The sequence below is a fragment of the Herpailurus yagouaroundi genome, unplaced genomic scaffold (genome assembly GCF_014898765.1).
Source record: "Herpailurus yagouaroundi ecotype Mexico unplaced genomic scaffold, PumYag 140, whole genome shotgun sequence".
Taxonomy (NCBI): domain Eukaryota; kingdom Metazoa; phylum Chordata; class Mammalia; order Carnivora; family Felidae; genus Herpailurus; species Herpailurus yagouaroundi.
Genome location: NW_024412395.1, coordinates 88,516,355 through 88,541,196, shown reverse-complemented (window position 1 = coordinate 88,541,196; position 24,842 = coordinate 88,516,355). Strand labels below are relative to the sequence as shown.

Below are 24,842 nucleotides of genomic sequence, written 5' to 3'. Positions count from 1 at the left end.
TACACTCATTTTGGAGTTACAATATTTTGTGTTCTTGAAAGAATTCTAGTGAAAATCTAACTAATTAAATGGAAAGGCTTTTCTTTTTAAAATGCTATCTATCCATAGAAGAATTGGTAATTAAAAAAAGATTTTAATGTTTATTCATTTTGGAGAGAGAGAGAGAGAATGCGAGCAGGGGAGGGGCAGAGAGAGAGGGAGATACTGAGCCCGATGCTGGGCTTGAACTCACGTACCAAGAGATCATGACCTGAGCCGAAGTCGGAAGCTTAACCGACTGAGTCACCCAGGCACCCCAGAAGAGTTAGTAATTTGATAGATATTTACTTATTTTACAAGGAGGTGATTTCTCCAGCACTGATGTCTGTTCCACCACCCCCCCCCCCAGACCACCACTTCACTGCCTGCTTCCCAGTGTCTCTCAGCTAATGGTATGAGAACACAGGTCACCTGAGTTTGAATTAACCCATTTGACATTCTGTTGCTGGGTTGCTACACATACCAGGAGACATTTAAATGTCAAAAGCATGAAGAAGTGCTAATTGTTTTACAAAGTCCTAACCAAGTGCTTATAGCATCATTGGAAGTCTACTAAGGTCTGAACAATTTGCCCTTCTTTTACTAATTTGATAATAATTTGTAGGTTGCCTTCTTAAGAGCCCTAGCAAATGGTATGCCTTCTTAAGAGCCCCAATAAATGGTAGCCATTCAAAAGACTGTAATATCCTGGAACAGCTGAGAATTATCTCTTAGGTTCCCATGCCATATACGTCTATAAGTGTTGATGTAATGGTGTTCCTGAAGGCTCACATAGTGCACTAAAATAATAAGTCTTACAACACCTAATGATGACATAGCCTAAGGCATAATAACCAACCTGATCAAAAAATGGTAAGTTAGGTAATTCAAAGGATGGTGTTTTTCTAGCACTCACCGTAGTCTCCTGCATACAGCAAGTGCTCAATAAATTGACTAATTTATTGATGCACAAACTCAGTGAAATGCAGCTGGTCAATCTTACACTTGATATTCACATCTATCTACGATACAATTCAATGTAAGACATAAGGTGCTTCATTACATTCTTCATGTCTGTGATTCTCATTACTGAATTCCTGGTATCCATCAAGGAAAGCATCTTTACTAGAAAATATTTTGAAAGATGCTGTGTATCACCATGCACACATATGGCATCATGTGTTACAGTAACAGCCAAGTTCATGAGAATGAAACTTTCCTATAGTCCACAGATTTATTCATCTGAAACTGGCTAAGAGGACTTTTAGAAGACTTGCAATAGGATAGGGTAAAATATTCACATCATACTAGTTCCCAAAGTTAATCCTCTATCCATTTTGTAATCTCAGAAATCTCTGCCCAGTTCTTACTTTCTGATGGAAGAGAGGCTGGGATTCTGTCCTTCCTGAGACGGCCATGCCACTGGGGTGGCAGGGACATTGTTGGCATTGAGCCAGTCCGACGTCGCTTCCGTGGCAAAGAGCTGCATTTAAAATGGAAAAGTCAGCTAGTGTATCACAGGGGAGGCTTTCATGGAGCAAAGAAGCCTACTGGGACACACATGTCATTTAAAACATAAGGTAGAAGAAAGTGGTGTATATGAGAAGCAATAATCCCATGAATAGAGATTTGGACTCACTGTCCAGAGTCATGGGCACTTTAAATATTTTAAAAATAAATATTTGCACTAAGGAAAAATTTAATAACCTCAATTGTAACTGCTTTTGTAGAGGAGAAAAATGAAGAATTATTCATGGCTGAGGATTCATTGTTATCAGATCAACAAAGCTCCATGACCATAGGCCCACTCTGAGCCTTGGGAATTGTTTTATTTTACTGAACCAGGCTTTGTGTGAGGCATTTGTGGCAGAGGAGTTTTGGCTTTAACAGCTGCAGTCGTTTCCATACGACTTCATATGGAAACAAGAAATGGAAAAAGGAACAATACATTGGAAATGCACTGAAACTTTGTCCCAATTCTGTGCCAACTAAATGTTCTAAGCTTTTAGCTGGCAACTTCTACGGAATTTATGGTAATTTTGTGAGAACTTAAAACTAGTCTTTCTAATTATTTTATTCTATTGAAGTTTTGAAACTGTCAAGTTAGTTATACCTCTCAAGTTGAAAGAATATGTTTTGAGCTATTTCATTCCCTATGATTCATTAATAATTCGCTTTTGTGAATAGATTTCAATGCTTACAGAAAACAACTTGAAAAACTTAATATCACATACCTTGAAGCCTTCGTTGTGCAATTGTTCAGCCACACCAAGGAATTTGGGACGGAATGATTGCTGCAATTAAAAGAAATTAACAAAATTCACTTTCTGGATATATTGCTCTTTATTGAGTCATATGTATGGTATTCTCTCGGGCGGGACACTGTAAAAGGCAAGTCCCTATGTTGTCAGGTGCTTGATATTCAAAAGTGACAAGTTTGATCCTTTAGCTCTCCTATAGTGAGTATGAGTTCTCATTTCCCCATATAAATGAGATTACACCCACGTTGTCTTGCTCTCTACAGTCTTACTTTTCACCTTGCCCTCAAATTCTTCCACTCTCTACTTAGTCCACTTAGTCTCTGTCTGCATATTAAGATCCGCCCCAGCCCTACACAGATGCTTCCTCTGGTCAGGGAGAATTTAAGGACAGCTGGGTTAGGCGATCAATACTAGGTCAGCATTGCTGACTCTTCTGCCTGCTCAGCCTGTTCTAATTGCTGAATTCGAACTCAGTCCTGCTCTTAGGTAACTAGGCTCTGTCCTAGCAGCTTGTGCATACCTCCCTGCAATAGGTCAACCATTTGGAACTCGGTTTTGCATTAATTCTAAGGTAAAGAGTTAAACAAATGAGCTCTGGAGACACTAGGCTGCATTTCAGATCCTGGCTTTACCATTCATTTTTAGTGCGTTCTTAGAAAAGTTAATGTCTTGAATCTCGATTTCTTCATTTTTAAAACAGCAGTGAGGTAGTAGTGTATCTATTTCTTGGGGCTCTACAACAAACTGTGTGACCTTGAGCAACTTACTTAACCTCTCTGATATACTTTCCTCATCTGTTAAATGGGAATAGTAATTATCTGTGTCACAGGGGCATTGTATTTGATGAGTTAATTTATAAGGAAACATTACTTAAATGTTAGTGCAGTAGCTTAACACAGTTACCTGTCCATTAATAGTTCTCATTAAGTATTAATTACTATTATTATTAAAATATTTATTTTTTCAACCTGTCAGAGACTAGATTTCTGTCCCTGCACCCTAGTTTCCAAGCCTGGCTTCCTCTACTGGTTGTCACACTTCAAATACAAGCCAACTTCCTCCTCCCATATATTTTACCTCCAGACAGGCTTCCCTGATGTTCTCTCACTCTTCACATATTTTCTTAGAGTCCATTGCTGTGAACTTCCTAGAGTCTCAGCTGGACCCATCTAGTTTCCAGGTCCTGCCTAGGCTTACCTCCTTCCTGTGACCACTAGCCAGTATTTGCAAGACAGTGGTCAGGGTGAAAGGAAAAAAAAAAAGCTAAGTGGCCTACCCAAAAGTCAACCCCTTACCTGACTTCATTAACTTGAATGCCTAAGTGAGCTAACTGGAATATGAAAATCATACACAGTTAAAAACATATCTATTCTGCCTTAAATGAAAACACTTTGGCTGTCTTCCCTTGTAAAAAGTTGGTAAACAGTTGAAATAATTTGGTTACTTCAGTAAATGTTTTATAATCTATTTAGAAACCATATTAGTCATGGCTAAAAAATATCATGGAGATTATCTTATTTCAGAGTCGCAGAGAAACTAAGAATTGCAATAACAAAACATATCAAGATCCTTGTACAATTTTGATAATGTTCAGCCCATAAAACCTTCTAATATTTACTTTCAGAGGCTTTCTGAGAACAGATCTAAATCCTAGGAAAAGACTCCAAAGACTGTGTTCAAATATAAAATTCTTTAAGATTTTGGCCCTCTCGATCCCAGAACTGCAGTTTTATGAGAGGAAACTATTGGCAAATAGAAAAGATAAATGCAACTGGATGAATCTCGGCTAAGGCAGGCTCAGGGGTTATTCATGACAGTCTTCTAGAACACGAATTGTAACCATGCCCAGGATAGTAGCTCTCCATTCCTGCTTGGGACCAGACAGGAAGAAATAGGCCTCAGATGCAAGAAGCTTATGGCTAGACATAAATAAAAGAAACTAAATAAGTATAAAATCAGAGAGTAACTCAATGGCTTTAGCGCAATTTAATGAGGTATGTGGCAGTCTCTTTAAGAACAGGTTAAACAGAAGAATAGGACAATCGTTTTTCAAGTTTGATTCTGCTTGGAAAGCAAGGGACTGTTAGATGGCATTTTAGGTTTTCTTCAAGTTTTAAGGTTCCTTGAAACATAGTAAATATGCATGCAATATTCTAAATGAACTTCTGAATTGTGTCAAATCTCTCTAATTTGGAAAAATCTCTCTAATTTGGAAGTGTGATCTTCTGCTAAACACAAGACACACTTAAGTCAGCACCAAAACACATTAGAAGATTCAACAGGGGGTGCCTGGGTGGCTCTGTTGGTTAAGCGTCCAACTTCAGCTTAGGTCATGATCTCGTGGTTCGTGAGTTCGAGCCCTGCATCACGTTCTGTGCTGACAGCTCAGAGCCTGGAGCCTGTTTCAGATTCTGTGCCTCTCTCTCTCTCCCTCTCTCTCTCTCTCATTCTCTCTCTCTCTCTCTCTGCCCCTCCCCTGCTCATGCTCTCTCTCTGTGTCAAAAATAAGTAAACATTTAAAAAAAATTTTTTTAAGTTTCAACATAAATTTGTCCAACTTATTAACTAATACATTCATAATATATGAATACCTTAATAATATGAACCATTCTCAATTTCTTAAGTTTTCCCCTAGAAAAATCTCACTAATAATATATGGTCATGTGATAACATTGAAACCATTTTCTAAAATATCATTTCACAAGCACAGCGGTTCTCAAAATGCAGTTCCCTGGGAAATCAGCATCACCTAGGAATTTGTTTAAAATATAAAAGTTTGAGCCCTGTCTCAGATCTATGCAAGCAGGAACTCCCAGAGTGAATCCCAGTAATCTGCATGTTATCAAACCCTCCAGGTGATTTTGATACACTTGGAGTTTAGGAATAGGAGTAGGAATAGGGAGGGAATAGGAGGGAAGAGGGAATAGGAGAACCATCCTTCACTCATTTTGTAATTTGAGGTGAAGATGCATTAACCTTGGCCAAAGTCACAGTGAAAAATGTTGAGGAAGGAGTACCAGAATGTAATTTTTTTTTCTTTTCTATTTTAAAGTAAAATAAGTCAGCAAGTCCTCTAAGACCTGCAGACACCAGTCAGAACCTCATTATGGAGCTGTTTCAATGCTGTCCCCCAAGTGGAAAAGATAAATATCCAACATGACAGTATTGGCAGTTCCCAGCCGGGGAACCACTCTGCCTTCTGGTCTAGGGTGTTGGCTTTCATAGCCACATTATAAACTTCTATCAAACATGTATTGAACACTTGTGACACATAAAACAGCCTCTCTACAAAAAGAAATTATGTCTGTCAGCTTGCATCTGAGTAGCCCCAGATTTAATAGCTGATTGAAAATACCTGGGTAAGAAACCATTTGTTACTAAAGGTGAAAAGTACAAACTGATTTATTTCCTGGAAAATGTTTATAAGAAGGAAAGTCCTTTAAAAATGAAAAAAATATATATATTTCCTCCAATTATCATTTTCACATTACTCCAACTTCTGGCTGCAGAACAGAAAGCCAAGTTAATATTGTGTGGTGCCTGCGGACTCTACGGGGACGTCTGCATCGACAACGCTATGGTTGTTCCTAATGATTCTGTATTGAAGATAAAAGGTTATTCATGTCACTTGGAGTTGTCTTTTTCAAATAAAATGCTTGCTTTGTGTTTCTGAGCAATGCTGAAGTGCAGATGTCAGGATGGTGCTCGCCACTCCACAAACATCACTGAATAGCCCAATCAGAGGGGGAAAAACAGTGAGCGCTCTTGATCTACTCTAGAGTAAATCATTTATTGTTAAAGGGTGTTCCAGAAAACTTCAAAACAAGACAGATTGCCTACTCATAGCAACTAAAAATAAATCCTGATGGGATGAAAGGAGGCTGGAAATACTGCAGGAAAATCAAAGATGATTTTGTTGTCATATAAGCCTGCATTATGCCTTTCTTCTGTTAGGATCTAGGCCTATGGAAAGCCTCTTGTTAGAGACCCAGTGCATGTAACAGTTAAGTTGACAAGAATCCTTTGACAAAATCTAAATCTTGATTCCTTTCCTCTTAAGTTCTAGTTATACGCAATTGATGTTATGAATATTTCAAATTCCCCAGGTAATTCGACCCATAGGATTTAACTTTGGGAGGAGCAGAAACAGAGGGTCCATGTGTGTAAAGGAGTAGGGTGGGAAAGAGAAGAGAAATAAGAAGTTAGGAAGACTGCAATATAACAAATTAGTATGTGTGTGCCCTCCCCCTCCAACACACACACACACACACACACACACACACACACACTCTACTAAATGTTGAGAAGTGGCTGATACTTGCTAGTAATGATTTACTATTTAGAATATGTGTTAAACTACCAAAAATAAGAAAAAATGTTTCCTGGCTCAGAGTTACTTTTATCTCTCCTCCATAGTTCTCTTTTCCCCCAGCTTTCTCTTGCAACCTATTGTGAATATTAATGAGTTAAGGTATCTTCAATTAAATCTTCCTATTCATAGCAGGAAGCTCGGGCAGGGTGGGGAGATAAAGAGAAAAGAAGACCTTTACTTCAAATAAATGGGACAGGTATCGACCACCCTCCTCATTTATACATGAAGGAATAAAGCAAATTAACTGCAGTGGTGCTGGCTACCAGCGTTCTTCTGTGAGAAAAGTCTACACAGCATTAGGCTGAACAAATGAGAATCTTAAGAAATCAAAATACAGTTGTGGATTCCTTTCTTAGAACTTTATTAAGTGCCTCAACTAAATGCATCCCTTTGTATTTACTGGCCTTAATGCCCATTTATATATTAGCAGTACTTTTTTAGGTCCTTGTCAGTTCTGACTTATATATTCAAATGAGTTTATACAAATTATTTGGACCAAGCTGAATCATAGTAAAGAAAATGATTTTTTTAAGTACAATGTATACTAAAATATGGAACCTTAATTACTTATCCACAGTTATTATGAAGTTTGGGTAAAAGGCTGACGTTAGAGTTCACTCCATTCTATCAAAGAAGATACCCAGTGGGTTTTATAGCTATGAAATCTCTAGTTAGTATATTCTGTCATATTGTTCACTTAAATTTATGCCTATGCGTTTTTAAAAATCACTCTCAAAGAAAATCCCCCAGATAGTAACGATGGGCCAGCCAATAACTGCTGGTAATGGCAGCTCTTCTGTGCCTCCCATTTAAGTAGGTCAGAAAGTGATTCTTGTCCACCTCCTGATGATCGATTTTACCACAGCTACAAATATTTTATTAAATATAATTTTACACCAAACATTTAAACTTTGTAATTAAAAGAGATACATATCTAATTTTTTTTTTCAACGTTTATTTATTTTTGGGACAGAGAGAGACAGAGCATGAACGGGGGGAGGAGCAGAGAGAGAGGGAGACACAGAATCGGAAACAGGCTCCAGGCTCTGAGCCCTCAGCCCAGAGCCCGACGCGGGGCTCGAACTCACGGACCGCGAGATCGTGACCTGGCTGAAGTCGGACGCTTAACCGACTGCGCCACCCAGGCGCCCCAAAAGAGATACATATGTAAAGCCCAAGCATGTGCACTTATACGCAGGAAAAAAGTTCTTTGCAAGAACGCGTGTAGCTGCTGGAACACTGATTTCTTTAAAACAGAATGTACTGAAAGATAAAAATTCAATGGGCAGAACCTCATTCCATTAAGAAAACTCTTTTTACCCTACACAACCCTCTTTTCCCCCCTACAAAGCAAAAAATTCAGTTCACTGATGTCAAAATCACGCAAATGCTTCAGAGGGATCAAGTTAATTTTTGCTTAATATTTCCTTGAAGCCCTGGAACCAAACAAGGCACAATTTTATACATCACTGCCTTCTTAAACTGGTATTTTAAAATGTTAGCACTATTATGGTTAGTTGTGAAGATGGGGACTAAGGGCATGGTCTCCTCTGAATGCCCCCAGGCCTCACATTAAACTTTAAGCCATAACTGGAAGTTGGGAAAATACTCTCTTACTTGTGACTTAATAAGACTGAGTACCCATTTATAACATGATGAGTCTCTCATATGGTGTGATGTGTCTCTAAACTGCCCTTAAGCTTCACAATTACAAGTCATTTCGTTAGCCTCTGCTCTAACTGTTCACCATCTCCCTTCTGGTGTCTTTATGAAGCAAAATTCCAAGTTGCTCTTTGCAGAAACTTCTCCAAAGCCACTACCCATCCAGCCTCGAGAGTCTAATTTACTGATATTAAGACACCCTAATGAGATGGTATCTATAATAATCACCCACTGACTTGAGAATACCTGGTACTGCTCGAATTATATTTGTTATTAATTTTCGTGTAACCATGCAGGGTTTGAGCTTATTACAAGTACAGTAGGGGTGATATATAAGACCATCTATTGTTTTTATATGATCCAAGAATTACGAATCTCAAATGTAAGTGAATGACCAGGTGGGAAGCATTTAGTATTTTTTCAGGAAATTTATAAACAGAACAGTCTGTACATTCTTACAATAATTATTCCAAGGAGTAATAGAAGTTTCCCAGCTACCGTTTTGCCCTAAGATTTCCACCTGATTTGCCATAGTAAAACAGTAATGCCCTTTAAATTGCATAAAGATGCTCTCTTATAACTATTTCACCTTGCTTTGACTTAGAAGACTTTACCAAATAATAATATTTCAAGAACCTCCAGAGTGTATTGTGGGCTCTGCTGACTTTCTTAAGCCCATTAAGTTACTCATCTTCAAGAACTTTCAATTAGTCATGGAGTTTCAGGCTGAGAAAATTCTTCAAATAATGCCCACATCTTCTCCAGCTTTGGATCTTTGACATTTACAGGCAGTCCTCAACTTCAAAAAGTTCAACTTTAAAATCATGTGAAAGCCATACACGTTCAGTAGAAACCATACTTCAAATTTTGAATTTTGATCTTTTCCATGCTAGCAATGTGCAGCAGGTCAATCTTTTGGGATGTAGGGCAGCAACAGATCCAAGTCAGCCATACAACCATGAGGGCAAATAGCCAATACATTTATAACCATTCTACTTTTCACGTCCAGTAAAGTATTCAGTAAATTACATGAGATATTTAACACTTTATTACAAATAGCCTTTGTGTTAGATGATTCTGCCCCACTGTAGGCTGACATGAAGTGTTCTGAGCACACTTCAACATAGGCTACACTAAGCTGTGATGCTCAGTGGGGCAGGTATAGTAAATGCATGGTATTTTCAACTTGTGATGAGTTTATTGAGATATAACCCCGCCGTAAGTTGTAGATCTATAGTAGAAATTGAAATGTGAATGAATCAATGTAAGGAAGAAAGGAACAGAGGTTGGGAAGGGAAAATATAGCTTCAGCTTGGAAGTATTTGGGTTTGAGACATCCAGATAGAGGTCCAACAATACAGGAGATTGCTGGAAATATGGGATGACTGAGGATAAGGATTTAAAGTTGACAGCTATGGATAGAACAGTGGATACCACAGACATGAGTTGGCAAAGGGGAAAGCCAAGAGCTAGAGACAGAGAGAAAAAGATGAGGTGAGACCCGACTTTATGGAAAGCATTTGTTCAGGGGCTAAGGAGGAAGAACAAGGAGCAGAACATCTATAACAGATATAACCAAGGAGTAGAAGAGACTCCTTTTGAAGGCATCCTAGATCCTTTTCAGAACAAATACCCTTTTCACTAGAGACTTTATCTTTCTGTTCTTTTTATTTATGCACTTATTTGTATTGCCTGCCGCAGTGGAAAAGGGAAAAACTCAGGGAACATATAGAGAACAAGTGTCCAGTTTTTCTATTAGTTGCTGTTTTCTTTAGTGAAACTTAGAACAAATCTCCCCTCTTTTATACTACAGTTAAGGTCCTTGACACAGCCACTCCTAGCCTGTGCCCAGGGGCGTGCACACAACCACAAACCACTCACCTGGATTCCAATCAGGATGCCTTTCTGGGGTATCTTAAAGCCTGTGGAAAGCATTGCCTTTAGGAAAGCTGTATGAATGCCTTCACCAAAGCAAGCCACCTGTTTAGAATAAATTAAAAAATAAAATAAAAAGAAGCCAATACTAGTCAACAACCCTTACCAAAAAAAAGAAATGCAAACAGAAAGCACTTTATTCATAAACTCCTTTGCTAGATTTTATTGAGTTGCCCAAAGACCATGCAGTCTGAATCCCGGGATTAAAAGCCTGGCTGGGGCAGATGTATCTTATGTTTTTAATTAAGCATAATGAATGAATAAGCAATTCTTTCTCTATCCAACAACACTCCATGGAGCAACATAACTGGATTCTACTGTGAGTTATTTGGATACAAATCACAGCTTCTGGTCCATAATGTGGTGAGTTACCAAATGTTAATATGGACTTAATGTTTAAATAACAGTATATGTTATGTATGCTAGGCCACAGTGCATGAATTCATGGGTCAGTAGCACAAATGCATAACTGCTGATCAATTGGTGAGTAGTCATTTAGCACAGCTTATGAGAAAGTTTTCTGAGAAATTCAATAAATGCATGAAAATCTCAAAGGACCTTTTTTAAAAATCATTTTCATAAAATGAACCAAAATACTCTGCTACTAGCTCTGAATACCACATCCATAGGTAGAACAAAAACGAACAAACAAACAAACAGAAAACAATTCCAAACTAACATATAATATTAGGATATACAGAGGTTTCATGTAGGGTAATTATGCTACAATATAGCTACAAGTCAAATGGCCACCAGAACTATAGAGCAAGTGGTATATTTGAGCATGATGGAAGTAGATTCTGCCATGCATATCATCATTTGGCACAGGTACAGAACCACCATTATAGTAAATAACATTGATGATGGCTAAATTCATTCTTGAAGCAAATGACTCCCTTACTGTGAAAAGGATGTTCTCATGACTATGACCTTCAGCCAACCACCAGTACCTGCTGCTTCTTACTCAACAGTGAACATTTTCTTTGGTCAATTAATGGCCAACTAGCTTAAGTAATGTCAACCTAAGTTAATGAAACCCAAATTTTAGTGATAGGACCAGGCAATCACATCATAAAAGCAGATACAACAACAAAGAAGAGGTTTCATCAATCTTCTACAAAAAAATCATAGAAACTGGTCAGATATTCAAGTCAAGCTTGGGACGACCATCCCCACCTTGCCACTGAGAAAATAAAACACCCATAGCTAGATCAAGAGCTAAAGGTTTATTCAACCCCACAACAAGCCACTTGAACACTGAACATGTCTCTTTGAAGCTTGAGATTTCACTCAGCCAGAATTATTATTCTCATTTCGGGTATGAAAATAGACCTTATAACATCACACTCAGTGACACTTGGAAGTGTGACTCTAATCATGGAAGAAGAATGATCTCTATACTTCTGAAACAGATACAACAAAGGTGAGCTGAGCTTCTAATTCTTTCATATTTTCTTATTTCCACAACTCCAATAATGTATGGCTGGAGGCAGAATGGACATAGGATTGAAAACAAGTTTACCACACTAGAGAAAACAGCACAAAGAAAAACAGATCTCTTTCTGATCTGAACCTTGGATCCGCCGAAAACAGCCTTGCTACTGAATAACCATGGGATCGAGATGAACCTGAAGGGTATTTCCTTAAACAGCTGAGAAATGTAATGCAGGCCCATCACTTTAAAGTTAGGTTTTCTCAACTATTAAATTAAACGCAGCAGCAAAGGAGCTAGAAGAAGGTAATCTCTAATCCAAATACAAACAAGATAGCCATTTATTCCTCACTGCCTGCCATCCTGTCTCACTTGCCTTCTCGGCACAGATGCTGCTCGTAACCAGGCAACCATATAAAACATCACGTATGTATTGCAATTAAATATTTTTCTCCTTTCAGGTGTTCCTTAATAGCAAAAAAACAAGGATGCCTCACAGTCTGATGTTGCCACTCTGATGTGCACTGATGAGAATCTGAAGGTTGTAGCTAGTAAGTCTGTCATGGGCTAGGTGATTCATAAAATGTCCTGACACTGACATGTAGGGAACTCTCTAGAATCTGACAGCTCTTTACAAGAAACACAGTTCACATTCTTAAAGAAACCTTCAGCCGACAAGAGTCCCAACACAAGTGAAGAGGGACATCCAGTGGCCAATCCCATTATAGGTTTTAGATAATCCCCAGGAGGTTAAATTTGCTTTGAAAGTTGTTCTGGGATTTTTGCATTTATCTACAAATTCCACAGTGTTTAAGCCCATGATCTTTTTAATGCTGTACAATCATTCTGCATATTGCTAGTAAAAATCCAACGATCTAATTTCATAGTAGCAAGTGAATGAGGGGTGAGGGTGGGAAGTACTATTACACATAGACCTTAAAATAAAGCAGAAATACCCAGGAGATATCTACTTAGACATCTAAAGAAATATTTGGAAGCTGTGCTGCAATGTGTAATGTGGAAATGAATTAGGAACATGTATATTGTATTCACAAGTCAAATATAGGTGAAAATTTAAACTCTGGTCCATAAAAGTACAAGATTTTTCTTTAGCTGAAAAATCTTAGGCCCTTTCAGACTTACTCTGATAACAGAAGTTTGCATTCCCCTTACTTCTTAATAGCTTACTTACTGCATTATATTCAGATCATAAAACCATGGATTTCAAAGTATGAAATCTTTTAATGAAAGCGTTCAAGGATCATTAACTAGTTACCTCTCCAGTGGAAGCCATCTCACATCGCAGAATGGGGTCAGCATCCCTCAACCGGGGCCAAGAAAACATTGGAGCCTGTCAGAAACAATGGGGAGGAAAAATATGTGAGAGAAAGGTATAAAAGGAATAAGAGAGGATAAATATATTTAGTGAACGAACTGTCTCTCATAGGATTCATTTAGGGTATGGTAGACATGTAAAAACTTTCTTTGGTCCAAGCATCTGACTTGAAAAATAGCTTTAAAACTCTGTTCCAAGAATTTCTTGAGATCTTGGCCAAAAACTTGGGTTAAATAATCACAAATTATTTCTGTAAATAGGGCCCCTGTGACCAGTCTAGGCCAGTGTTTCTAATCTGGCCTACACATATTCTTATTGGAGTGAATTCAAACAAAGTCTACTGGGCATTGGTTTCCCCAAACACAGAGTTCAAACACATTTTTTTTTCTTGGTAGGCTTTTGAAACATTCCTCTTCTTTTTCTGATCATTTGAACTTGCAACAAGCAACCATGCCAGAAATGTCTGTCTGTAAGATGACTTCTAAAACATGAAACTGTTGTTGACACCTCTTAAAAAGCTTTGAAAACATTCTGCTTCGGAACCACTTTGGCCCAGAACTCTCATATGAACTAGAACATAGATAGGAGTGTTTCCTTTTCAATTATTTTATCAGTGCAATTCACTAAGAACCTAATTCTTGTTACTTGATATACCCATTTGTCTAGTCTGGACTATTTTTCCTTTGATTCTGGCACCCTTCTAAATTCTCGTGGGAGTTCTAGTTCAGGGTCCTCTCACCAGGTCATTCTTAGTCAAGTTATTATACATTTCTGCACTCCAGCTTCTCTGTACCCTCATCTGTTGACATCCACCCACCTCACTAGGCCTATGTTAAGAGTGACTATAAATAAGTAGTTCTTTCTTTTTTAATTTTTCTTAATGTTTTTATTTATTTTTGAAGGAGAGAGAGAGAGAGAGAGAGAGAGAGAGAGAGAGACAGAGCATGAGCGGGGGAGGAGCAGAGAGACAGGGAGATACAGAATCCGAAGCAGGCTCCAGGCTCTGAGCTGTCAGCACAGACAAGTAATTCTTTTTTAAGAAGTCAAGATTCATATGGGGCGCCTGGGTGGCTGAGTCGATTAAGCATCCAACTTCAGCTCAGGTCATGATTTCATGGTTCGCGAGTTCGAGCCCCGCATTGGGCTCTGAGTTGACAGCTCAGAGCCTGGAGCCTGCTTCAAGACTCTATGTCTCCCTCTCTCTCTCTGCGCCTCCTCCACTTGTGCTCTGTCTCACTCTCTCTCAAAAATAAATAAACACTAATAAAAATTTAAAAAGAAGTCAAAACTCGTATAAATGTAATTAGGAAAGCTGTAAACTGAAAGATACAGTGCATTTTCAAAAATGCATACCTATCTCTCAATACCATTTTTAGCTGGAAATTGTTTCATACACAGATGTGTGTGATCGTATGTATATTTCTTGTCTATGAATAAAGAAACATGAAATTGAAATTCATATATAAATTACCAGTGGAAAAATATTTTTCAGGGCCTTCTACTTATTGGTCTCAAACAAAAAAATCCTATGTATTTGTACCTATGTATAGTCCTATGTATTTTTACTTATGTATAATTCCTACTGAAAGCTTTAACAATTTATGCCATGTAATTAGTCTCCAGGAATAAAGTGCTACCCGTCCCCAATATAATAATGCACTATAAAACCCAGGGCATCCTAAATTATTGAGTTAAGTAAGGTCAATAAATATTTTTTGATTTATAGTTTCAACTTAAAGCTTCCACTGTAAATGTCAGAAGTTGGAGTCTCAGCTATAACACAATTATGGTTGAGGTCACTAGTACATATAGGAATGGCAATCTTTTGAAGGCATCCAAAATATGTAAATATCACAAAAATACATCACACAATATAAGTTAATTTCATCGTATGCTTTTTCTTTTTTTTTTTTAAACGTTTATTTACTTTTGAGACAGAGAGAGACAGAGGATGAACAGGGGAGGGTAGAGAGAGAGAGGAAGACACAGAATCTGAAACAGGCTCCAGGCTCTGAGCTGTCAGCACAGAGCCCGACGCGGGGCTCAAACTCATGAGCCGTGAGATCATGACCTGAGCCGAAGTTGGACGCTTAACCGACTGAGCCACCCAGGCGCCCCATCGTATGCTTTTTCTAAAATATTTAAATATATTTATATAATATCTCACTAATCTTCATACTTGCCCCATGAAGTAAAGGTCATAATTATAAATATTCTGTGCATTGGGGTGGTGCCTGAGTGGCTCAGTTGGTTAAGTATTTGACTCTTCATTTGGCTCGGTCATGATCCTAGGGTCATAGAATCAAGCCCTGTGATGGGCTCTGTGCTGAGCATGGAGCCTGACTGGAATTCTCTCTCTCTCTCTCTCTCTCTCTCTCTCTCTCTCTCTCTCTCTGTCTCTCTTTGTCTCTCTCTCTCTCTCTCTCTCTCTCTCTCCCTCTCCTTCTGCCTCTCCCTGGCTTGTGCATGTGTGCACGTGTACTCTCTCGAAGAAAATTAAAAATAAAAAAAAATAAATAAATACTCTGTGCATGAGCATACTGATACATCTAAAGGAGCACAATGGCTTTGTTATTAATGTATTTTTAGGAATATACATATATATTGGAAGTTAGTGAACAAATCTTAAATTTTTCTGGTCAATCTTCATAAAGGTGCCATCAATTTCATGACCTACATGGCACCACCATGAATGGCAACTGCTATTTCAGCTTTTCAAGTGGAAACATTGTGCCGCTGAAGAAAGTAGGGACTAGTCAAGGTGGCCAAGGTAGTTAGAATTTAACCAACACCACGGAGTAACAATTTCCAAGATCCCTGCATTCCTGAAGCCTTGGCATAGCTCAAAAGGGGCACAATTCAAGCCTTGTCCTAACAAAATATGTCCAGAATTGCTGTTTACCAACTAAACTGACACCATCACTATGGGCCACATTAATATAGTTTATAATTCACTCAGCTAGTTGGTTTTCAAGTCATGCAATTCTAAATGATTTTTTTTAATTTTTGAAGTGGATAAAAGTTCATATAAAGTTGTCTGTGGTGCAACTGCATCGTGTTATTCAAAGGAAACATCGTAAATCCCTAGTCCAGCACTTTAGTTAGAAGGCTCATGAAGTATCAAGATCTTTTTTTTTTTTTTACTTTATTAAAAAAAATGTTTTAAGTAAGCTCCACATCTAGCGTGGGGCTTGAACTCATGACCACCAGATCAAGAGTTGCATGCTCTTACTGTCTAAACCAACCAGGCACCCCTTGAAATTATTTTTGATGAAAAATTTTTCCTTTAATTTCCTTGAAACTTAAAAAAAATGACTAATAGATTTTGTTTAATGTTACCTTAATTGCAACATAGTCAGCAGGAATTATGGGATGGTCCAATGTTGGAAGAGGTTTCTCGTCAATGTTCTCTTCAATCATCACCTTGGTGGCCACATCAATGAAGTCTACCCCCAGTGTTTTGGAAACAAAGGGGAAGGATCGAGAAGCTCTCAGGTTACACTCAATCACCTGGAGACATGACAAAATTTAAAAAAAAAATAAGAGGATGTTGAGAGCCAATGGCAATACAAATATTCTCCCTGCCACTTGGGTTCTAGTTGCTTTTCACTGGGACCCAGCTCTTGTTTTGCCAGCCTCTGAGTTCTCTTCCCACTGCTTGTACTTTTGCTAACCATTTTCTTTTTAGTCACTATCTTTGAATTCTGACTTTTTTTCATCTACTTTCCACAATTTCATCCCCACACACTGCTGATAGATTTCAATGCAGAGCTCAGATAATGCCACATCCCTACCAAAAAGCCTTCACTGGGATTCCACTGGCCATCAAATTAAATTCTAGTCCTTGAAGGCCTTCTATTCCCTTGCTTCAATATATACCTCTCTACATTATCTTATACCATTTCCCTGACCCCATTTTTACTTTCTAAGTTCGCCTTCCACTATTTCCCTAGAAAAATAATTTCACTAACTAGTCACTGTCTCCTAAAATATGCCAAATTTTCTCTTAGATGTTCTATGTGTAATGTCCTCTCTACCTTCCTTTACTTGTCAATATTCCAGCTATTCTTTAAGATCCAGTTTAAAATATAAAATCTTCTTTGAAATCCACCTCAAACCAGGTATATGGCACCCGGATACATGTGTGGGCACATACATGTGCATACACACACACACACACACACACACACACAAGCTAGCAGACATGCTCTCTCTGTTCTGGGACTCCAATACCATCGATTTGCACATTCCTCCCACCAGTTATACTCTAACTTGTGTTACAGTTATCTGCAAAGTCCTCTTCTTCCCAGTCCTCACCACATTGAATATCTTTGAAAGCAGAGACTGTGGTTTACACATTGTTATTACCACCTTATGCCTTCACGTAGTAGATGCTGAACCAATAGCGGTTACTGATTGGTTACAATAAATTAATTAAGACTAGTGTAGGGGCATCTGTGTGGCTCAGTCAGTTAAGCGTCTGACTTCAGCTCAGGTCATGACCTCACAGTCCATGAGTTCAAGTCCCGCGTCGGGCTCTGTGCTGACAGCTCATAGCCTGGAGCCTGCTTCAGATTCTGTGTCTCCCTCTCTCTCTGCCCTTCCCCTGCTCATGCTCTGTCTCTCTCTGTTTCAAAAATAAATAAAAGCATTAAAAAAAAGACTAGTCTAGTTGATTTAACTACTTTTGGTAAACAGGATCTAAAACCTCAGTGCAAGTAATTTGTGACCATTCTACATATTCAGATTATTTTATGACAGTCACTGTGTCCATCTATACTACACTGTAGAGGGCAGACAGTGACCTTCTTTCTCAGCAGATCAGAGTGCTTTACGTAACTGTGACTGACAGATCAGTGCCACCAAGGGCCTGTGTCTTCAAACAAGGCAGGCATTATATGCTGTGCAACAACCCACACTCAGACACAAATAGCAGCAGGAGTCTCAGTTGCTCTGTGATTGTGCTCATGGAGAAGATTACCAGAGGGACACAGACCGACATAAGCTGACACAGCTGTGGTGTTCTCTCAAGCACCTTGGCATTTCTTACCAAGACGTCGTTTCCTTTGACAAGAAACTGGACGTTGAATGGACCAGAGATGGCAAAGGCCTTTGCAATCTTTCGGGTAGCATCCTTCACCTAGATCAAAAGGACAATGAGAGTAGTGCTAAAGAGCATACCTTAGCTGGAAAACACAATGAAAAAGCTACAGCACCTTAAAGTTAGGTTTCTTTAATGTCTCTTTAAGGAGAGCTACATCTCCACTAATAACCGTAACAATAATAATGGCGATAATAATAAGAGAAGCCACTAGTAGGCATCTGTTAACAAAATAATAATGTGCACTAAATATTCATAACAGGCTAGCAAGGAAGAGAACACATAATTTTACAAAATTATCTTTCTGCCAAAGGTCTCTATCTAGCCACCGTTATATACTCTGGCTTTACTTTGAGGGCTAAATAATTCTTTCAGTCTGGGTGCTTCAGCACCAGAAACTGCAGTCCAAACTGTCTATTAATCTCCTGACCTACCTGCTGAGAAGAGCAGGCCCTGAAATGACAAAGCACTCAAAGCAAAGAGACCAGAGAGATTTACTTGATGTACTTTTTCTCTTGCTCTGGACTCTACAAGGGTAGATATTATGTTCAGAAAAAAAATGATGTTTCCTTGCAGGGAGGTTCTGCATGTCACATATACAAACCCCTCTATCCAACCAGAGCCAGATGGTACCCATGCAATGCGGGGGCACTGGCAGCAAGAAACGAGAGCACCTCATTCATTACTTTCACAAGAGGGATTCAGCAACTACACTGGTCATTAGAGGAAGTAGAGTCCATGGTACATCGAACTCTGAGGGATTTGGAAAAATCTGAGTTCTTGAGGTCAATTATATCGATATGAGAAACTGAAGTACACTTGAAATCTGAGGACAATGTTCTCTTATGAGACTGGTGTTACAACATAACCTGCTACCTTCACCTTCTAGAACAAGGTAAGATCTTCAGAATCCTGTCCAACATACACATAGCCAGATAGGCCTGCCTAGATTTTGATGGCAGGATTATTGGAAAGGTTCACTGAAAAAGCCTAGACTGACCTAACATACCTAAAGACTAAGGAATGTCCACGTGAATTATTTAAGATGATGGTCTCTGAGAACACCTAGCAGTGCCTATTTAGTACTGAGGCATCATTCTTGGGAAGATCTTTAAAGCAATGTTTCCGAAAGAAAGGTTCAAAGAGACATATCAGAAAGTGCTGGTTTGAGATGAGAGTTAGGGTAGAAGTGAAAACATAGGTTCCAGAAGGTTCCTACATTACTGCTGCATCCCTGCTTCTAACTGAAAAACATAGCTTTACATGCCGCTCACCTAAGTGGCTCTCAAAACATTGGAATCACCTGCAGGAGTGTTCTCCAAATGGGATCCCCAAACCAATAGCAACAGAAACAGCATCACTTGGGGACTTGTTAAAAATGGAAACCTTGGGGCCCTGCTTAGAAGTACTTAACAGAAACTGGGGATAGGGTCCAACAATCTATATTTTAGCAAGTTAGCCAGGCTGTTATGGCACCACTGAAGTTCAAGAATCACTACACTAGCATACAACCAAGTGGGCTCAAAAGGGCAGGAAGGAGGGGTGCCTGGGTGGCTCAGTTGGTTAAACATCTGAATCTTGATCTTGGCTCAGGTCATGATCTCATGGTTCATGAGTTCGAGCCCCACGTTGGGCTCTGCACTGATAGCACAGAGCATGCTTGGGATTCTCTCTCTCTCTCTCTCTCTCTATCTCTCTCTCTGCCCCTCCTTCACTTATTCTCTCTCTCTCTCTCTCTCTCTCTCTCTCTCTCTCTCTCTCAATAAATAAATAAATAAACTTATTTTTTTAAAGGGCAAGAAGGAAATTGTTATCTCTAAAATATCCAGCAGACTCAGAGCAAGAAAGTTCCCCTTATAATACACTTCACCTGGGGCATGTCCTACATTACTCCTTAGTTAAAAACATTTTTTTAAATTTTTGCCTTTCCCCTTGCACTTTTATTTATAGATGATGACCTTTTCAATGGCTCCTTGGCTGATGGTTTGTGTGGGCAGCATCAGAGTGGCATCTCCTGAGTGTACACCTGCATCTTCCACATGTTCAGAAATGGCATGGGAGATAACCTGGCCAAAAGAAGGTTTCAGAAAGAGTTGTCAGGCATCTATTTTGGTGAAGCTACTGCCTCACCACTCACTCCCCCCAAAAACCCCGCCATTCTAACAGATGCCTAGAGCATTGACTAGTTCCTTCGCTCAGTCCTTGATGAGAGGAATATGAAGGGCTGCACATGTAGACTTAGCCACCTCCCTGTGCAGTGACAGACTGCCCCAGGGCAGCTGACAGTGGCTGAGTGGACCTCCCTCCTCCATTGACTGGAATGGGTACACATAATAGGAAAAGAGGACAACTAAAGTGACTCATGTTGACTTTTAAGAATAGGAAATAAGCATTTGGGAGGCCCAGGAGGGATCTTTATCTTTTCCTTCCAGATTAGGTTTTAGACACTGGAAAAGAAAAGATGGGAGAGGTGAATAGCTGGGTGGATGTTACAACTTAGGTGGACCAGAAAGAAGGCCTCGGATCTAAAGATTAAGAGATTTTTAAATTGAAATTTGAGAGGGCACCTGGGTGGCTCAATCGGTTAAGCATCTGCTTTTGCCTCAGGTTATGATCTCACGGGTTCATGATTTCAAGCCCCACATCAGGCTCTGTGCTGACAGATCAGAGCCTGGAGCCTGCTTTGAATTCTGTGTCTCCCTGTCTCTGTCCCTCCCCTGCTTGTGCTCTGTCTCTCTCTTTCTTAAAAATAAACATTTAAAAAAATTGAAATTTGATAAAGAAGGGAAGCAAGAGGCAATTATTCTTGTCTTCTCTTAGAGGTGAGGAGACTAAAGCAATATAAGAAGAAATAATCCAAGTGCATGTGACTCCTGTATGGCCAACTCAGGATTTTCAAGCCTTATCTGTCACATTCCAAAGTTTATGGTCTCAGTCGCCATAACCTGAATGTTAATTCTATGTGTGTCTTTGGGAAATGATAAAGCTGACTGTGGGGGAGAATAACTGGGCAACTGTAAAAAAAAACAAATAAATTACAGACATGATTTGTTTATCAGATTTATAAATGACTTAAAGCAGAGTAACATTTGAGTTTCCTGCTGTCACTTATGAGCTCTGTGACCTGGGCAAGGTACTTTATCTTGCAGGCTTGGTTTCTGATAAGACAGTGCTAACAATGGTATCTATCTCACAGAATGTTTATAAGGATAAGAACGAACACGTATTCGGTGTTTGACATGATATTTAGTGCATAGTAAGAACTCAGATTTTTTTTTATAGGTCTAGAGATGGGGAGGCAATATTGCCACTGAGCTCTGAAAAAAATCATAATGTAGCTGAAGTACTATGTCCATTTCTGAGTGTGACTGTTTAAAAATTATGTGAATAACCTGGATCATTTCCAAAAGAAGGAGTCCAGGCTGATAAGCAATGGTTGATGTCTGAGAGAAGCTTAGGTTAAGAGCATATCCTAGCAAATTGGAACCAAATCAGGCCAACAGACCAGCATTACTTTACCAGCACAATATTTGAAAAAGCACAAATTTCTCTAGGCCAGTCTTACATTCTCCACTTTGACATTGGTATGATTACATCCCTCTTATGTTATACCTGAGTATTAAAATACGTAAAATGTTGAAAGGGGGAAAGATTAACCATATGCTCTACAATTCTGGAGGCCAGAGGTCAGAAACAAAAAAATTCTAGGGAAGCAGACTTTACTTAAAAAGAAGAAATAAATGAGATGTCTCTCTCTCTCTCTCTCTCTCTCTCTCTCTCTCTCTATATATATATATATATATATATATATGAGATATCTTTTAACCTGACAACTTTCTGTGTTCTGTGTAACCAAAGTTATTAAACAGAAAACAGGTGAGCACTTTCTGGTGATGCTGTAAAGAGAATTCTCATCCTTGGGGTGAGGGGTTAAAATAAATGATTTCAAGGGTGCTTAAACTCAGGATTGTATGATTCTGTGGTATGAAGTCATCATTACTGTGTATATATGTATATATGTGTGTGTGTGTGTATGTATATATATCACAGCATATGTTTTATATATGTATGTTCATGCAACATGCAAATAACCCTACTTTGAACTGTTAATCTGGAAGACAAAAAAGCCAAAAAGAAGATTTAACATTTTCAGTAGTGTTTTGAAGTATTTACAAAGTAGAAAATGAAGAACAACTTTTTTATTTTTCATTAAAGCAAATAAAATGACATGGAGTCCCTAAAACATAACTTCCTATATTTCAAGATAAATCATAAGTGCCTTATTAGTGCACCAGGCAAACTAAAGGAAAGCATTTCTCACATCTTCATTTTTCCCTGAAGTTGGAGGCATTCATTATATTAGCAATACAAGATGTGATTTGGTAAACAAATTTTATGTTATTATCCTTATCCACCCCACTCTGTTGAGTTTTGTCTTTATTAATGCAATAAAAAAGTGGAGGCTGGGAAATCAAGAGAGGAGAAAAAATAGGGATTCAATCAGGAACTTCAGAAAGCAAAGTATTGGATGTTTTTATAATACTCGTTGAAACATAAAAGGAAACCCACAGACAAAAGAAAATGAGAGAAAAATCTATCAAAAAGAATGATGAATACAGGATGATAATTAATTTTGAATATCATCAAAGAGGAATTCTAATAGCTTAAAACACAGGATATATGACTCCCATGACACATCAACTAAATTGTCAGTGAAACTGAAATTTTTTTTTGGACTGAGCAGCTTGTCCACTATTATTAGAGACATGTTTTGTAGAAATAATGACCTCTAATCTGTGTTGTTTCAAAACCGCTAAGGAAAAAAAGAAAAGAAAAGAAAACAAAACAAAACCTGATGGGAAGGCACGGATCTAGGATATAGGGATAAAACACTTACTCTTCCATCTTTGCCAACAGCGTCCATTTCTACTTCCCGGGCCCCCTCGATGAACTTTGTCAGCACCACTGGGTGTTCCTGTCATCAAGGAAAACAGAAGGGCAGAATCTTTAGCTGACAGTATGTGTACAGTGTCAGGTAAAAATTGTATACCTTAAGCAAATCCCAGGGTAATACTTGCAAAAATCTTAATGCCAAACACATTACACAAACTCATTAGCCAGTTTGTTCAGTAAGAACAAGGTCATTCTCTGCTTTCAGTGAGGCAGACGGTCTTTCTTCAGTTTTGAGTACTCAGTGAATTGAACGTGAGGGCTGAAATTTCAAATATAGACTTTTAAGTGAGTGAGAGAAAAGAGGAGGCCAAGGAGAGGGTCCACTGGGGGTCCCATCTCTGTTCCCAGAGTTATGAATATCTATTTTATTTATAATTTTATATATATTATTTATATATATTTATATTATATATATAACATATATATATAATATATATATATCGGTTCAAGTTCTTTCTCTCTTCTACACTCATCTTTTCCAAGCACTGTAAGGTCCTACATCAGTTCTCTCCAGGAGACTGCAAGAGAACTTAGGAGAATCTCATTATTTTGTTGAGGTTTTGTTAGGTCAAAGGTGGCCTCTGTTACTTGGAACGGACATGCTCTAAACCATTTCTAACACGCGGCATTTGCAACATTTCACTTTATTAATCTTAAAAGGTCCTTCCTTTCTCCACTGTTTTAGACCCTTCTCATGCCCCATTCCCAGCTCTTTCATGACAGTGCAGTGATGCCCTCCACACCTGGATAACTGCTTGCTTTCTCCAGATGAAATGAAGAGGTTGACTGAGGAGCTCCAGGGTTCAGGTATCTCCTCTCCTCTTTGCCCCAAGCGCCCGCAAGTTGCACCACTTGTTTGCTTACCAGACCCTGCTGTTACCCGTCTCCATGCCTCTCTTCTCCATGTGCACCCCACCTTCTCTCCTCAGCTTCATCTTTCAAACCTCAACTCTTCCTTCAAGGCCTGACTCAGATGCTACCTCCTCCCCTCACTCTTCTCCAAACATCTTCTTTTCCTCTGAACACAAGCTCCTTTGGGCCACTATCATAGAGTTCATCTCATGCATATGTATTACATTTCATATAATGTAATACATGTTCTTTAGTAGAACACTTGAAATGAAAAGGAATTTTGTGGAAAATTTGAAACCACCAATGTTTTATGCCATAAATAAAATTCTCTCTTCTATTAAAGAGGCCAATTTCCATACTTCATTTTCTTCAAAAGCTGACTAGATATGTAGCTGTTTATTAGCCAAGAAAACAAAAAAGATTTCTTTCCATCTCTGTTCCCTCTTCTTTAAATACCCAAAGTTTCCCTCAGCAGGCTTGCTGGAGCTGTGTTAAGAACTATATGGGATTTCTTCTGTATTATGACTATAATAGCATAATTGAAAGAAAGAAAAGTTTACCAGCTATCTTAGCTTCTATAGCCAATCCTGAGACAGGGATCCTTGTTCAGGTGATTTATGGAGGGAGTTAGAAAAGCAGGATTGGGGGGGGGGGGTGCACCTAGGCGGCTCGGTCGATTAAGCATCCAGTTCTTGATTTTGGCTCAGGTCATGATCTTGCAGTTCATGAGATTGAGCCCTGCCTCAGGCTCTGTTTTGATAGCATGGACCTTGCTTAGGATTCTCTCTCTCCCTCTCTCTCTGCCCATCCCTCTCTCTCTCTCTCTCTCTCTCTCTCTCTCTCTCTGTCTCTCTCAAAATAAATAAACATTTGGAAAGAAAGAAAGAAAGAAAGAAAGAAAGAAAGAAAGAAAGAAAGAA

The 24,842-nt window shown here is 38.8% G+C and overlaps 1 protein-coding gene across 1 annotated transcript in view; it reads right to left on the bottom strand.

The window, feature by feature from the left end:
• CPS1 (carbamoyl-phosphate synthase 1) overlaps positions 1-24,842 on the bottom strand; it is a 128,226-nt gene that overhangs the window by 2,182 nt on the left and 101,202 nt on the right. Inside the window, exons 29-36 of the mRNA XM_040476132.1 lie at positions 23,015-23,092; positions 20,076-20,183; positions 18,067-18,156; positions 16,356-16,526; positions 12,957-13,031; positions 10,195-10,293; positions 2,253-2,312; positions 1,389-1,501 (exon numbers count right to left, since the gene is read on the bottom strand). Of these exons, the coding sequence (XP_040332066.1) occupies positions 1,389-1,501; positions 2,253-2,312; positions 10,195-10,293; positions 12,957-13,031; positions 16,356-16,526; positions 18,067-18,156; positions 20,076-20,183; positions 23,015-23,092 (794 nt within the window). The remainder of the gene's footprint in view (positions 1-1,388; positions 1,502-2,252; positions 2,313-10,194; positions 10,294-12,956; positions 13,032-16,355; positions 16,527-18,066; positions 18,157-20,075; positions 20,184-23,014; positions 23,093-24,842) is intronic.